The sequence below is a fragment of the Bombus impatiens genome, unplaced genomic scaffold (assembly GCF_000188095.3).
Source record: "Bombus impatiens unplaced genomic scaffold, BIMP_2.2 scf_0051, whole genome shotgun sequence".
Lineage (NCBI taxonomy): Eukaryota > Metazoa > Arthropoda > Insecta > Hymenoptera > Apidae > Bombus > Bombus impatiens.
In genome coordinates this window covers 123,409-141,532 of record NT_176470.1, presented here as the reverse complement: position 1 = coordinate 141,532, position 18,124 = coordinate 123,409, and the positions used below count along the sequence as shown (strand labels likewise).

The following is an 18,124-nucleotide window of genomic DNA, read 5'->3' as shown; positions in this document are numbered from 1 at the left end:
TTTTTTAAATAACATTATGTATTTGTTTCATATTTTATTCTTAAACGATCCTTCGATCGCTGACTGCCGCATGTGGCAAACAGGCGCGTGGACGAAGCGAGAGAAGCAACGCTAGGATCGCGTTTGACACGTCATTCTCCAAGGCGATACATCGCACGAGAAGTTTAGCCGAACTGCAAATTGAAAATTCGAGCTTCGTTCTGGAAGACTTTCAAATATTGACAGCCGAGTTGTTTGGCATTGGAAGAGACACGCTTGGCAGCAAGGGACATCGCAAAGAGGTTCGGAGTACGTAACGCGTTCAACCAGTTTGGAACAGGTCCACAACTTTGAATCTCTTCAAACCGATCCAGCCAGCTAGTGGCTGAACTAAGCGAAAAGATTCCAGCTAACTACACCCTCGACTTTGCTACTCTTTCAACACGCGGTTGCGTGCCAATACCGACATTCTTTGATTTATATCTCGCTGGTTCTGCGAATGTGTCGGCAAGCCGGAAACGATTTCCATCGGCGAAACGGAGTATGTAATTACAATTTGTATATATTCACGGACGACAAAATGCTCGATGCTGGTTTTCAAAGTAAAAGTGTTGGGTTATTAGCTGAACGACTTGTGTCAAGGGATCAAGCGATCGAAATAAATGTCAATTACGTTACGTAACGGTACACGATGAAACAATTTTAGAGGCTTGGTCGATTGTTGCAGCGTTGTACGATAAAGGGAAGAAGGTCGAATCGGAATAGTACTATGCTGGAGAGCGAATCTCTTATAAGCCATACGAATCACGGTATATTCGATTCTAGGAAAAATAAGAAAAAACATAAAAACTTCGTTATTAACCTGTGAAAATAAGTTTGGGTAAAGCGAATTGAAAATTAACGAAAAATAGAATCGATTAATTTGATTTTTGCGAGAGGACTCGTGTCAGTCCACGAGTACTTTGCATGGTATCGATCAGTCGTTAAAACGAGGTTCGATCGGCATCGTAAGTCATTGTTAGGCATCATGAAACAGTGTCGTCAATTGACTGGATCGATCGGCCTCGAACTTTCGTAGCAGCCGACGTTCAGACGCCAATCGGCTCGGCTGCAATTGCCAATTTACTCGAGCATGTGATTTCTAATTTATTTCCTTACTCGATCTATCGTACAACGGTATTACAGGTTACGTACCCTGAGCGTTCTCCTTCTTAATTTTAAGATGGACGGCGATCGTCTTATTCCTCTGTCACAGTCCTCTCATAAATATTTAAGCGAGTGAAAGCAAAGGTTTCGGAAGATATTTATATACGTCAACGATAAATTTAGTCGATTATCGACTTATCGTTACGAAATTTTGAAGAGTTTAAAGCAAATGGAAAACAGCGAATCATTCGAACGATACACATCGAATTAGATAGATCAACCGATGATCAACGATCTCGAACCTTAGCGATTCTCGCGAATCTCTGGCTTATTAGCCGGTTGCTCCTCAAAGACAGATGGTCCCATTGCCAAGATATATCTTTACGCTGATCGGCTGCACAAACAACGAAGCCAATATCGTCTCATTGAATCCTATTGCGAGCATTATGGATAGCGTTCTTCTATACAGTCAAATTGGTTTCAACGATGGCCAATCGGTGGCAAGTGCACACACCGAGAAGAATAAGAACTTAATTGCTCCGTATCCAAGGCTAAAATATCTCCCTATTTTACAGTCGGCTGAATAAATTAGGTCACGACCCCGTTTAAAGCAAACTTCTGCCTGCAATAAGAAGTCACATAGTCCACGGAATCATCCTAGTTGCTTTTATCTAACGCGCCTCTCTCCGCCATTTTTTTCACGCTTTTCCTACGCTTTTTCGCTGGGTCGTATTATACGATACCGGTACCGTTCAGAAATTACAGTTTCGAAAAATTTGCTAGTTAATAACGCAGGACAGGTCGTAGAAATAAGAGAATCGAGATCATTCGCAAATAATAAGAAATTACCTTTGCGGATAAACGTTTGATATACGTATTAAAAGTCGCTTTCGATCGTTAGAACTGCAGAATTACGCCACAACGTAGATGAAATTGCCTACGGAATTCGGAGAATTCTATTTGGTAACGAAAGTGACATTCGAAAACGAGCAAACTTTTTAATTGACAAAGTGACGACGCTCGGACAGCTCGCGTTTCAGGTCGAACGCGTACGAAACGATTCGAAAATGATCTAAGCGTCGATCTCGTCTCTTGCGTTCTGCTTTCGTGGATATACGGTCGATATAACGGTCGCGTTCGCTCACTCAAAAAGGTTGTGATGACCACTAGGGCCTGGTGTACAGGCAAGCATCACACCCAGGTTGAGTGAGTCCACGTGGCCGCCACTTTCCAAGTGCTTCGTCGATGTCTGATTCTGCGATCGTTCCGTCTCCTCTATACTTTATGTTCCTTCCACTCTCCGATTCATTCTTCACTTTCAACCATGTTCGAAGATGGAATTCCCCCACGCGACGTAGATACAAAAGCACGATTCGATGGAATCGTTAATCGCATAGACGAACGATGTTCTTCAAGCGTCCATACGCGCGTGAATCGCGATTAACCGCATTCTCAAGCATTTTCTCCGATACTTTCGCGCGAAACGGCCACGAACAAGTTCCAGCGACGATGAAACGAATTCCAGCAACGAATGGTTTCACGCGTGCATCGTACAACGACTGCGAAAACGGACCACCTACGTCTGCAAAGGATTTACACCGCGACTCAAACGGTGTCTTCTAACGGCCATAGAGCGATTTGCTTAGCTGAAGTTTATCGCGCGAACAACCGAACGAACGGGCATTCGGCTGTAATTTCCGGTACGGGAAACGCAAGTGAATTTCATCGAGTGTCAGACGAAGGAAAGGGGACAACCAACGCACGGAGCGAGGTTGGAGCTAAGGAGATTAACCGAGCGAGGCTCCCGAGGGAACCGCGTAATCGAACGCCGCCAGAAGATCAAGAAACGAAACGAACGCGCGGAGACAATGATATCGGAGCGCTTGGATTATAAGAACAAGCAAATGAGATTTCAGCGACCGTCGACCGAGAGAAATCGATTGGCTATCGTCACGGATAGCTATACGAGCTATCGAAGAATATCCGATCGAGGAAATTAATTGAGACGGGCTTAAAGTTTCGTTCTTATCTTCTTTTCGAACGACAGTCTGTGTATTTCAACGGACGTTTCTATCGGTGAGGTAAATTGAAATCTTTTCCAAGCGTTAGGTACTTTCGCGAACGCGTTCGATGCATTTCTTTTTACACAGCAGCGAGAAGCAGCCTGGAAGCGTCACGCGGTGTTATAATTCATCGAAAACGCGCGAGCCGATACAACACGGTAGCTCGCATCGACCGTCGCCGCCAACCTTTGTAACGAAAATCACCACGTTCGATCTCTGTTTTCGCTCGCTTGGACGTGAAATCTTGCTTTACCCTGCGAACGCATTATTCTATCTCGATGCATAGTTTCGTTGTATCTTTAAAACGTGCGAGGCAACCGTAAGACGAATAAAGTAAGAAAGTATTCGGTGGTGTGGAAAAACCGAGGCGAGTGTCCGATACGAGGAAGACAAACGCGCGAAAAAGGAGGAAAGGAATCGATTTTGCGGTGACGATATTAAACGGACAGGAAGCGGACAAACAGGGTCGAGGGTCAAAAAGCTGAGGAAAACACGGGTAGCTAAAAAGAGGACAAGAGCGACGAAAGAAAAGGGTCAACATGTATTTGTCCACGCTTTGCCCGAAGATAACAAGACCGAGCATAATAGAAGCCGCGAAAGAACGTTTCGTTGGAAATGCCTCTTTAAAAGGCACGGTTAAAATGGATTAGAGGAGATCGGCCAAGTCGTTCCTCCTCCAAACTTACAAAGGAATATTTAATCGTGGCTGAATTTCTCTTCTACCTTTAGCACCATAACGACGTTCGTTTTATGGATTTTTACGATTCAACCTTTTGAAACGCGTTCGTAATTCGCGTTGCGTTCATCCGCGGATAACTTTGTCGCGAGATAACGCACGATTCGCGTAATAAATTTCGCGCGATTACGGAAAATTAAGACACACGGTCGCAACGAATAAAACGGTAGAAGCACGTTTCGAAATTTCCTACGTCTCCTAGGAAGATCTTTGAGACGCGGAGTTGGTGGCCACCGTGTAAATCGAAGAAGCGTACGGCGATTCGGCTTACGAACGCGACGCGTGAAATGCCGCGTAAAAAATGCAAATGTCCGTTCGCATCGACTTGGACGCTTTCTCCCAATTAACTAGACGATACGGCAGACCGAGTCCGGTGGGTTTCCAGGCGCGGTCGTTACAAAAGCCCCGTAAGTCTGTCTCCTCGACGACTAGGTGTCGACTTTCATCGGCGAGAGGGTGTTCCCTCGTCCGGCACGATTTCAACACCGTCTACTCAGGGCCCGACTGAAAGGGTACTCCCGGTGTCTCCCTTCGAGCACCGAAAGTGCTCCTCGTTGATCACGAAATGCAACACCGCCGCTGCACTCGGCGACGCGAAAAAAAAGGAAGAAAAGGAGGGAAGGGCAAGGAAAAGAGACTCCTGTAGAACCCTTAGAAATGTCAGTCGGGTGATACCTGGTTCAGGCTGGCTCATTTCACAGCAACAAAGCTGCTCCTAGTTCTGTTAGGAAGCGTGCGTGAATTTTAATTAATATCATCCTTCCCCTCGTCTCTTTCACGCTTATTTAAATCGATCTTTTAACCTTTGACTCTCGCAGTCTCGCCTCCATTAACCTCAAAGGACGATGAATCGCGCCAACGATTTCAAACAGTCGAATCTGTCTCGTTGGTTATCAGAGTGCCGCGTATCGAACGTCTCTTCTCCCAAGTTTCAGTTTGGAAAATCGAAATTCGAGAAAATATGGAATTCGGCAATTAGTCGAGTACGCGCGTATCGGTTTAATTCTTAGCCGAATGCGTCTACGATTTCCATTTATTTTCTTCGCCGTTGAATCATCAGCTGGTCCTGATCGTATTATAACCGGAACACTTTGTACTTAAATCTTCATCGTCGTAACGTTTGTTTTCCACGGCGGGATATAAACGTCTAGGATGAATAGAAGAGCGCGTATTTACGCGATCAGCATCCGAGACTTCCGGTAAAGAAAAAATTCGTCAGTCCCGCGATATCGGCTTGCATTGGCATAGAAGAGTTTAATGATCGCCACGGCAGCAGCCGTAATTAACGTAATACTCGTTAAAGAGAGTCCCGCCTCAGTCTTGGAAGACTTAAGGGTGATTGCCCTCACACGCGACCGCCCTTTCAAGAGCTTGAAAAAATATCTAGACGCGACTAACGATCAAAAGAGAGACGAAGAATTACGAGGCGACGAGAAATCGGGGAAAACTCCGTCTTCCTCTTTTTTTCTTCTTTTTTCAACGATGGCAGCATTTATGTCCGTGACAAATTAGAATTTTCATTACGGGAATACATAGCGTACGAATATTTCGATCTTCCGAGACGGATAACGGCGATATTTCCACGACCGTCGAAAACGTTTTTCACGTATCGATGATACAACGGAACGATTCGTTGGCGAATCGAACGAGATCTCTTTTCCCTTGGGAATTGCAGAATTTAAAGGTAATGAAGCGAAAAGCAGAAAAGCAAAGAGATCGGTGCTGCGTCTAACGAGTGGAATCTATTTAAATTGGTGCGACAGGGGTTCGAAGAACGTGCGGGTGTGGAAGCTAATCGAGTCAGACGTGAGAAAACGGGAGAGGTACGCGAGTCTAATGGACGCACAGGACTGAAAGCTTGGTGCGAAGTGGCACATGAGAAGCGTCTAAATTGATGGTCACACAGGCGTATGGATGTCGCGAGGAGACATTGCGTTAAAGCAGATTTACCTGGCTGGAAAGAGCAACCTCGGAACAGGCTGGCCGCAGCGTAGCCCGCCGAAGGCACGCAATAACGAACGACTAAATTAAATTGAAAGCCCTCGCCGGTAGACGACCCTTCGCAGCTTCGCGGCTAACGTAGGCTTTCAACTAATTAGGTCGTCTACCCGCAAGAAGATACTCCTTGTCATCCGACACATGTGCGCTTCCCGCTTCGTTCTCTCGCCAACCTGAACAACTCTTCGCGAAGAAAGTTTTCCTTCGCTCGGCTCCATTACTTCACCCAGCTTTTTCATCCGCCAAACAATTGCTACAACAGTTTTGCGACGAATTACTCGACGAACCGGCAGACTCGCTCGATTTCAACAGTTCGAGCAAGCAAAGTTAACCGCCCTCCAAATAATTAGCCAATTTTCCTGTTAATATTCCACGAAAAATCCGATGATCTTCGGATCGTCTGGATATACGGGGCAGTATTGTTTCAGTTTAGTTGTTCTTTTTCGCGATAATCGCGTATTTTCGATGGTTTACAAGTAACGAACATTTGGAATACGCGAAAGTTGCGTGGAAAGTACGCGACTAAATAGCACATAATAGCCTTAATAAAACAATTAACAAGCTTCGAAGCGGCACTCGACAAGCGGGAAAATTAAGCTTAACAGAATTACCGCGGCCATGTTCGAATTGGCTGAAAAAGCGGCACCAAGTTTCCACGAGAATTCAGGAGAAAAGCGCAGGGTTTTAAGCTCCTGTCGAAAGAGACAATTTTCGCGTCAAAATTCGCACTGTTTTAACATCGTTATGAGAATTAAAAGATGTAATTGCGAACCGAATTACCGAGTAATAGCTGATATTAAATTGAACGTTTCAGACTATTTAATACAAGCTAGTTTAGTGTGTCACCGTGCCACGTTATCGCGTTTAAATCGCAATTGGATATTTCATCGATTTCGAAGCATCTCTCGGCTCATCGACCAAAGATAATCTTTCTTCGATGCTTTTCAAGCAATACGATATTAAAACGAAAAAAGTGTTTTACAAATGAAATTCCACGCTATTGGCATATTCTCTGGACGCATTTGTGTAAGTACGAAAGAACTACGACGAATCGTAAATAGGTTTAAACATTGGAGCGTTATTCAACGAACGACAATTCCGAGTGAGAAAGAGACGGAAACGAATCTTATTTCATTCGATAAACGATATCCGATATCGAGTGGAAAAGGTGAGAGAGGATAGAGAAACCTCTTCTGTTTGTTAATCTCTCCTTTCCACACCGGCGCAATGCACTCGCAATTATTCCCCTCTTCCTCCGTTTCAACCGTGTAGCAGAAAAGAGCTTCTGAAAGACGCGAAGCTATTTTACTTGTTCGTAATACGTCCTTTGTGGAAAGAACTGGCAGGGGAAGACGCGCAGCCTTCGCAAGATTTACACCGACTATAAAAAGTATTTATGGTTGTACGATGTCCAATTTCCTAGAAAACTGCTCGTATTTTGATCTACTGATTCTCGTATAAAAAGAAAAGAAAAAAGAAAGAAAAAGGAAGAATTCTTAATACGTTAAACTTTGCGTACGTTAAAGAAAGCGTTAATAAACGTATGTATATATGTATAATAGATTATCATCGAACGATTATCGCTTCGTTAAATATACTCGTAGATACGATTCGGTTTTGACTACTGATTTTCAAGTTTTTAATCGTCTATGAAAAACCAGAACACGGTAACCTCTATAACTTTGCAAACGATAAAGAAAAAAGCGCTTGGCGTCGAATTCTCGTTTATTTTAAAGAGGCAACTTAAGCGAAATTTGGGTTATTTCACTTTGGAGGAACGCCGATGGAAATCCACGGCGGATGAACGCTGTTTTCATCCTCGTCCCATCTACGTACGATACAAGGATGAGAGCAGCGTTCATCCACCGTGTTCCTCCAAAGCGAAGCAGTGTAAATTCAGCTTTAGCTCTACGAGCGTGAAGCTCTAATTATTACAAAAATTTGGAAAAGGGAGACGAAATATCCAAAATAAAATAGGAAAGAAAATGTCGAACCTCTGTATCCAACGAGGAACGACGATAATCTCCAGGGTGGTTGGTAACTGGTGGTAGAAGCGGAAAGGGGGTGATTCTACGCGAAAAAAGAAGTCGAAAATATAGAATAAAAATTTGTTTAAATTTTTCCATCGAGACAAAGATCTACAGCGAGATCCGTTATAACGAGACGCGATGAAGTGGACGCGTACCGAGCGAAAATTCAAAGTCGATTTTCTCGAAAACAAAGCCTCGAACGAAAAATTTTTATTCTATATCTTCGACTTCTTTTTTCGTAGAATCACCCTCTTTCCGCTTGTACCACCAATTACCAACCACCCTGTATATCGTACTTGCGTAAATTAATAAATAGTTGGAATTATTTACACGAAACGATTACACGAACTTCAATATTGATGATGTTGGAAAGGTTGCACATTAACTTCGGTTCGCGATCGGCTAATCGTGCTAATCATTATTTCCAATAAAATAAATATGACAACGTAATAATTCTTGCGATGTGTATATGTACGTTGTATCGGAGTTTGTCTTCCAAGATTACTCGCGTCTCCGTCTTGAAAAGATTAATCGTACTATCATAGCAATTCGTCGATGAAAAAGCGAACCAAGATCGATCGAACCAAGTAATTGATGAAACGTCAAACGTAATGTATCGTCGAATAAAATTTCCACCTAACACTAGCACTTCGATTCGCGTTTCATTCCTTAGAGAAAGGAAATCTATGGAATTCGTAATGCTGCGTGATAAATTAAAGTTTATAACGTTACGTTACAAGCTATTGTTACCGCCGATAAGTTATTCGAACGATAAGTTGTTAATTCGACGCGTTCGATGTATTTGAAACGTTTATCCGCGGGATATCGCACGAAAATTAAAGGAAAATGAGATCGAGCCAACAGTTCAACTTGCAAATACGAGTAAACAAATTTTTACGCTTAATCGAGTTTTCGGGCGCATATTCATCCACGTAATTGCGATCGTATAGATCGGTGGAGCGATTATTACATCGGCTAGTTGATCAATTGGTCGGGAATCAACGAAATAAAAGAACTCGATTAAAACGGAAACGTCAAGCCCATGATCAAAACGTTTAACCAGTTAAGGTAGCCAATTAATTTGCCGACTTACTTCGTTACTCGTTCGCTCGACTAACCGTACTACGTATCGATATAAATTTTATTTTGCGAAATTAACGTTTTTCTAGCGACTGGAAAATAAGTTGCCTCTTACGTTTCAACTTTTGAAACGAAATTTATATCGCGACGCGGAACAATTAGATTTAACGCGATAATGTTCGATTCGTGCGATCTTTTAAATAAAATGTACCTATAGTATATAGTAAGTTTATTTCGTAGTCTGTATTCACCGCAGTCGAATTAAATCGTGATTTCCATCGAGGCGGAAATCACGTGCAAGAAAGACTCGGCTTCGATTCTGGACAGTTTCCAACACCAAAAAATTTCAATATGAAATTTCAATCGCCGCTTCGTTTTACCCAAAGAAGAAAAAATGGAACGTTATCTCGTGAAAGCTCTCTACTGCTTTAGAATAAATTTACAAGCACTGGCAAACACAAAAAGTATGAGATATTAAACTCGCTATTCTTATCAAATTGACAATAACCCGTCCATTCAAAACGCTCGCATTCGCATCTAGTTCGTTTTCCAGGAAACCAAAAAATAGCGATTTTGTTACGTTCTCAACGCCAATCAAATTTTCTTCCGTCTGTGACGATCCAGATACGGAAACGCGTATTGCCGCACAAATGACCAAATTTGTTTAACCTTTCGACTACATCGATCGTCTACCGATAGCGAAATGCGCGTAATTTTCAGCTACGAGATCACATCCTAACCACTCGTAATTACTCGTGTAAATGAAAACTAAGCAAATGCAAATAAGAATACTTCCGTTCAGCTAGTCGATAAAACGTTATAAACGTTTTATTCGCATAAACGCTCCGTGTATACTCGAACGTACACACCGATCCGAAATTGAAACTCGTTTTCGTTCATTCGCGACAGAGATAGATCTTATCCATATTCTAGTACCTGTGTAACAGTACCAGACGAATTTGCAACTGGTTAATCTAAACGCCAAGCAAAAGATCTACTTTTTCCAATAGGCGGACGTAGGAGGTTCGACTTTACTTTGGTCTGGCGGCAAAACTTTTTGTAGATTAGTTCCTATAAATTCGGTAGCTGTTCGACAACCTTTAAGATTCATCAGCGTGTCTTCGATTCTCGTTTGTCGACCTGTTACAGGATTATCGAGCGACGTTCGAACTTTGTCCTCTTCGCCGATAGATTACGAATTTTAATGGAATTCCTTCTTAAGATCGATTTCCGTGCTTTCTCGCAAAAGAGTCACGCTGTTACCGCTACCTCCGATTGTTCGTCCGACTTTAAACTTTACATAAATCTACCACGGAATTTGTAATTATGAAACACGCGGCAGACAATGATCCACGTCTTACAATATGTAAATTTGCAGAAACTACCGCCAAACTCTACTACGCTTCGACAATTTTTTCATTCATAAATTCCTTCAACTTTTAATTTTAATTTTAATTTTTAGTTTGAAACTAGTAATTCTCACAGATATAGAAGGATGAAATTGCTCGATAGTCGTTGGTTAAGTGTATCGAATCACTTTGGAATTTAGTTTGACTAATATGTAGCAATATTTTTCTTTTGTTTCTTTGGAAGTAGTTTACAATCAATTCTCATTGAGAATTATAAGTAAATTATTCTAGCGTGGTACTATAACGTGAATAATAAAAGATTATCGTATGTTTGATTCTAGCTGAATCTAACGTTTAGATCTACAGGGTAACGTCTTTTTAGCCTGCGGATCTGATCCGTCGTGTCAAGTGATTGGCTTTCGGTGCTTGTTAATTTTTATGTTACGTGTATTTTCGACCAATCGCGGGGAGACGCAATTGCGAAGAAACACTTCACACAAGAAGAATTTGGATATTTCTTCATTAACTGTAGGTATCGCAACAAACATCGAAACCCCCTAATTACTGGACTACTCGATACGTCGGACCAGATCCGCAGGCTGAAGACACTACCCGTTAGACCGAAACACTAGATTTAATTAGATACTTATATTAAGTAATAATTACTTATTTACAACACTTACTTATAAATTATACTTATCTATAATAAGTATTAACTTATAAATATTTAGCCATGTCACTGAGCCACGCCAGAAAAAATTACTGAAAATTCTCAATGCGAGAATTAATTGTAAATATTAATAAATAAAAAAAAGGTCGTGATGTATCGTTTCCTTGGTAACATACCAAGGTGCACCTATCGAGGATCCTAAAGGTTTTGATTGGAATCGTTGATGAATTTCTATGTTGGAATTACTCGCTGTTCCCCATAGTTGGATCCCATAGATCCAAACAGGTATGTGTAGAAATATGTACGATATTTCGAAGAAAATATGCACGACTTTTATTTCGAAACGGTGTTTCGTATCCTCCAGCCTAATAATAAAACTTCGTGCAAGACTAAAAGGTGAAATTACGTTCGACGGAAGGAACAAAAGTTCTGGGAAAAGTCAACGACAATTAAAAAAAGGGGGCGGCAGTTTGTCGGTTGAAAAATCTCACGAACGTACGGATGCTTGAAAAGATACATTAGAAATTCAGGATATTTAGGTCAGTCACAAGCAATCGATCGCATTCGAATGGCTCATTATGGCCACGTTTCGCAATCATATTGCCGTGTGTAGCTTCATAAGAACGGGAAAATAACGCGTAGCATCCATCATCCTGTAAATAACTATGCATCTTTCCCCGCATCGTTTCTCCTTTCTAACCGTCGATTCAAAATCGATGGAATAAAGCCTGGCTACTGATTCGTGCGTTCCAATCGTTTTTTTCCTTTCTATTACCAACGCGTACGCCAGAGCGGAAAAGCTTTCCTCCCTAATGATCTTTTTCTCGCCTTTCCAGTCTCTCGATGTATTCGTCGGTTCGGTACATCCTCGATAATGTTTTATTTAAGAAGGCAAGCCTTCCGATCCTTCAAACATTTAAATACAAATAAGCGATTACAAATTATTGGAAACGCGCTTTAACACAACTGCTGTTTCATTTCCTCTTTAAGAAGAAATTTTAATAACATTTTCGTTTTATCTTCTGTGTAGTTTCGTTAAATATTCGCGACCATCGAAACGACGATCCTCTAAAGGAAAAAAAGTACCGCTCGTAGTTTAGAACGAATCAACGAAATTCTACGTATTTTTCTTTCATACAATGTCGAGAAATTAGTAAAATAATATTGTATACGTGTACGTATCGGAAACCAAGAAGAAAATCTTTTCCACGAAGAAACTATTTAATTTCTAATTACTCACCGACGGCGTTTTAATACTTGGGCATTCGAAGAACCGTTTTGTTAATGTTTGTTCAGCTTCTTCACTTACCTGAAAAAATATTTAATTTTCTATCAGTTCCGGTCGTGGAAAATAAAATTCAAAGGGGGAGAAGCGTCGGAGAAACGCGCGACTTAAGCTTTTCCATTACCGAACAGGATGGAAAACAGAATTTTATTTTCTCTTTCATCGCGCGTCACGGCATTCCGCCGTTCAGATTTCTGCTGTGAAAAACTACTATTTTTTACTAAGACAATTCGTAACGTTCTCTTGATGAAACAACGGTATATAACGGCGAGCGTTTTCTCAGTGCCAGCAGAAACGAACACTTGGAAAAATACGATTTTCCAAACGGCAGAGCGCTACTCCACGCTTTTTATCCCGTGTACTCCAAAGACGGTGCACATCCACGTAGCTCCACCACACTCGTACTACCTATATCTACCTACACGTCGATATGGCCAATATGTACACATCGTTTCAGAAATCGAAATGATCAATTCCAGACGATCGCACAGGCCTGATCGTTCAAATAACCACGCGTTGCTGGCAGCGATATAAATTATTACATCGCGAATATTTATGCATTTGAAACAAATAAAAATATGCATATGCAATATTTACAATATGAAAATCTAAAAAAAAAAAAGAAATAAATGCAAATATATGGAAAGAATACGCGAAAGGTGCAATAATATTGGAAATATATTATGTCGATATAAACGAAGATGATTTTTTGTAATAATAGAATAACCGGTAAAACTTTTCGCGTTCTACTCCTTCTTTTCATTTGCTATTTAACACAATCTGTTTGTTACGAATGTACTTTTCTTTTCAATGAAGATTTCACTGTATCGTGACGCGACGAAAACAGAAAGCGACGAATATTAAAAGGAGCTCGAATCGAATCTATAATTTTTATTAATTACTACATCCCAGCAGGAAATAAATTGTTATCGCTCGTAAAACAACGACAAATTATTTAATCTAGATAGGAGCTATCTCGTGTAATAACGAGAGCAAACACACATGTAGATATCTATCTTGGCAGAATACCGCGAACGACGTCGAAAGAGAGAGAACTTGCCACGGCCGATTAAATTCGTAAAATACCATTCGCTGTACTCGATACATTTTTTGTCTATTGACTTTTCAAAATATCCGGAAAATGCATGGACCACTACGCGTATCGTGGAACAAACTAAACGCATATTGTTTCAAATTACAAAGTTGGAAATCGCTTGGTAAAATATAATATTCCTAGTTTTGTCTCACTATTCGCTGTCACACAGCTAACTTTTATCCAACTAGAATCGAGATTAATAACTCGACGAAGTATTTAGATGTAATTTACGTTCGTCGTTCGGCCATAGCCTACGCGTTACGAACAAGATTCGACGTTATAAGTCAGAGGCGTGATATTTACGACCTTTGTACAACACGCAGATAACGCGTTTGCCAGTGAAGAGGATGTCTAAGCAAAATCAGGATAACAAATTGTGTCATAGCCGTTTCTTCCACGTACTTGTACATTGGATCGGACAAGTGCGACGTTGTAACGAGACTGCGATCCAAACGACGTAGCCGTTGCTCTCGTTCGCGAGGAAATTAAGGCAGGATCGGTGGAGAAAGAACGGTATAAAACCAATGGAAAGTTTATACGTGGGAATATTGCGCGTATACGTGTCAGTTAGAGAGTATAAAAGCAAAAAGGATGAGTAACACTCTCGATGGAACATTTTTATTCGGCCCTGGAGAAAAGCCAGGAAAAAAAAGGTCTTCCGGGGAAACGGATAAAACTACAGATAGTGGTTTCACGTGAAATCCAACTGAAACGAATTGTTCGAGGTAGCAAGTGACCAGATAGTTTCCGATCTTTTCAAATTCCGCCTATTTCCTATCTTGGTAACAATTTTCCCGAGCTAAGCGTTAACACGGAAGAACAAATTGCAAAATGTTCTAACCGTTACGATACGTTTGAAAATATTCGACTAGCAGGAAAGTTGCATTAAAAAAGTTATCCCTTTTGCAACATCGAAATCGAGGGAATCTGGAACGAGAGAAAAATGAAAGAGAGTGTCTTCTCGATCGTTCCTTCAACCCCTTTTAAAAACTCGAAAAGAGAAAGCAATTTCGCTGAAGTGGATCGTTGAAAAGAGGTGGACGTCGTCCGACGTATTTCCTTTTCCATAATCCATCCACCTATTCGTTGCGTTATCAACAAATTTGAAACTACTCGATATTCGGAAAATCTTATAAATGTTTTATCAAGTACGCCCACTAACTTCCCGACCACTAACTTGATACATAATTTTCCGGTATTTCTCAGAAACTTTCCTACTCTACGAGTTTTCGCGGAATACAATTTACAATAATGCGATTGCAACGTAGAAAACGCTTATACTCTTCTAAACATCGTCGTTATTCTCAATAATATTGAGAATACATTGTCACGATGCAAGTAAAATCTACGCGGATATTTGAAAACTTTATTATTACGATCTAACGAACGAACGATGTGAACTATGAACGCGAATGACGTGGTCATTTGTAAGTAAATTGGAAATAGAATAATTTATCTCAACTGTTTTCTTGTTGTGATTATTAATTTATAGTGCTCTATAGACGGTGTCCTACCATCTACTAAAGGTAAGGTGGCTAAGTTAAATAATTCTAACAGTTAACATTTGAAAAGCAAATAGGATATTTTATTCTGTTACGCACGGTTGCTATGCCTGCGTTTCATTTATTTAAATCTGAATGATAAATTTATATTTCGATTGTAATGTAATTATATTTATAATTGATTAACGCTGGTGTTTAAATTATTCACGTTTAAGTTTCTGCGTTTGTGTTTCTCTAATTTACATTTAAGCCGTATACGTCGAAAAAACTCGTTATTATTTAAATACGACTTCAACCGTATCCTACGAGAAAACGTTTCGTCTCGTCGTCAGTTTCTTCATAAGGTTAAAACGTCTTGTCTGAAACGTTTAATTAACAACAATTCCTGATAATACGTTCGCGAAATTGAAAAAAATTACGTAAGTCGTAAGAAAATAACGACCAAAACTTTAAAGTCAATAGAAAAAAAAATAAATAAATAAATAAAAGCGGCATCGAGAAAATAATAACTAAAATCTCATTTATCTCAAATGTGGCATTAGTTAAGACAATCGACTAAGGGGGGCAGTATAATCTATCGCGTTGATCAGAACCGAATTACAGCAATTTGTCATATTTTTTTCCAAAACGTTATTCCAAAGATAGACGATTATGTTGGGCAAATTTTCGCTAGCTATTTCTCACGATACGATGTACGTGATTTTGGAATTGTTAAACCTACCACGATCTTAATAACTCCGAGTTAAAGAATCGTGCGACGCGTTTAAAAACAGCGGTTAAATGGAAAATTCAAATGTAAAACTTGCCATGCTACGTTGAACGACTCGACGTTGAGTCATCGTGGATATTCGATTCACAGACTCGACGTTGCAGACAACTCCTGTTACCACGGAAGTAAAAAGACGGAAATCGCAGAGCGAATGCAAGCACAACATCGACGAAACAGGACGCGGCGGAATACTGAGGCAAAGCCAGATCGTTTCTACGCTGACTCTGTATACTTCCGCCGGTGGTAGGGGAAAGCTGTGCGCATGCGCGTCCTTATTCGCAGTCCAATGATTACAAGACTCAGGATTTTGAAAAAGCATCCCTCGGGATTCTTATTATCCGTTCAACCTGCCTTTATCACTTAACTTTACTTAACTTCCAATTACATTTTTCCCATTTAATTTCCGATTTACTAAATATATATATCTATATTTCAGAGTCATACATATATATATATATATATGTATTCGAGTTAATTTTTATTCTTTGTGCGAACCACACAAAGAACAATATCTCTACTAGTAGCTGTTTTTATCTTATTTGAAATGATTAAAGAACGTTACCGATGTACCATACACCGTATCAAGCGACTTTTACCAAGAATATAACTACTTTTTTAACACGTTAATAAGAATAACGTCTCGTTCTACTTTAGAACTCGAATTTTCTCAGATTCTGTTTATACTTTACGATCCGATACTTTGGTCGTTTATTTTTATTTTCTTCCGCTTTATCGATATCGGTAAAAGTGTCAAGACGTTTTCTTCTTGAAAATTTACCTCCGCTATTTTCACTTCGACATTTAAACGCGTAATACTCGGCGCAAACATCCGTATTTGTATACGAGATATAAAGCTGCGAGTAAACTTTGCGTAACGACGTTTATCGAATCGTAACGAAAAAATAAATTGCGATTTTCGTACGATCGGAACGATCGATCTGAACGCAAGTCGTTTAGGATTTTGGAAACTTAATTGGCGAGTTGGCACGTTCCTTCGGGCGCGACAAATTAAATCGAGAAAATCGCTGCAGGGGAGCGGAAAAAGTTGAAGGGAAGGGGAAAGAAAAGGGAAAGAAAAGGGGAAAAGGAAGAAGTCGACGCTATTGGCTTCTCTTTGTAGACGTGCGTAAGGTCGGGTGCAATAGCGCATTTAGCCCGTTTTTTGGCACAAAGAACCGCAAGCCAGCAGCAGGGGCGAATAAGAGAGCCTATTGTTTCCTGTTCGATGGTACACGCCGGCCACTCCAGACACCCGGTATATTTGAGCGGGCGTCCTACGAGGGGCGTCTCTCCGACTATCGCCAATAATTGTTCCTTATCAAAAGGGAACGAAACGGGCGTCGACCATATGCGAGTCACCACACGCAGAAATTAAAAGTTACTGCGATTGTCAGCCGTCCTATACCTTACCGATATTCGTCGGTCTCGTTCCACTAATTTCCCAACTGATACTGGGACGTGCTTCGCCGAATCACGCGCATATTTCGCCCTAGCCACGTCATCGCCAATTTTCACGATACTCTTCTTAACTATCGATTATATTTCGCCAGAAAAGAATCTGTACCTCGACTTCGGCCATCGTCCAAATAAAAGAACAACCTTTACGCAGGGAGTAGTTAAATTTCTACGTCTAAAGTTTAATAACGAAGATTAGATATATTACTAGAAAAGCGTAAGCGCGAAAGCCGAAAATCGAGAAACCGCGGAACTTGAAGAAGGCTGATATAATTTAGGGAAGTTTAAGTTAATTCTATAACTTGAAAAGCTGAGAGAATTCTCGCCATTCAACAAGTTTAACAAGGTCTCGATTAAAGAACGTTTCTGATCTGAAACGATCTACTAACAACTTCTGAAAGCAACTTCTCACGAGTACAAACTGCGAACTAAGGATACTTAGGAAAGATAAGCCTTACCGCTTTCCTTTAGTTCTGCCATTTATCAGCCGAGGAAGCTCCGAAATTTTTCATATTTGCTCTCATAATACGCTGCAGCGATACTCGATTTCTTGTCTTACGTCTTACGTTAGTGCCTCGAGTCAATCTTCCAGATACGCTATTTATTAAGTTATAAATTTGTTTAAAGCAGCGACACGAATGAACGCGCGCGAATACGCTGGCTGAACGTTCAAATTTGTCACAGGGAACTTACTTTTTAATTTTTGAAATCTCACGTTGCTCGGCTCGTGTCGACTTGCTCGTACGTTGAACAAACGTACTCGCGATATCGTAACACTAGCGTTGTACATTCGTCCAGATAAATCCAAATGTCGCTTATTAACAGCTAAACGAGGGAACAATTAATTTGGCCAAATCCCGCGCCAGTACCAGAAGCGACAGACTTTGTTCCAAAGGATCGTATATAAGCGTTGTTTCGTGCCTTCTATCGCTGTGATGGCGCGTTGCGTCGCGTCGTATCGGGTCG

The 18,124-nt window shown here is 40.7% G+C and overlaps 1 protein-coding gene across 4 annotated transcripts in view; it reads right to left on the bottom strand.

The window, feature by feature from the left end:
* The window catches only part of LOC100749073 (matrix metalloproteinase-2), a 109,200-nt gene that overhangs the window by 42,859 nt on the left and 48,217 nt on the right, over positions 1-18,124 (bottom strand). The window contains exon 1 of one of the 4 annotated variants that reach the window (XM_033324454.1): positions 13,739-13,830. The exons of the other annotated variants lie outside the window; for them this stretch is intronic. Within the exon in view, the coding sequence (XP_033180345.1) occupies positions 13,739-13,815 (77 nt within the window). The 5' untranslated portion in view covers positions 13,816-13,830. Of the gene's footprint in view, positions 1-13,738; positions 13,831-18,124 lie in introns of those variants that run through there. 4 annotated transcript variants of the gene reach the window in all.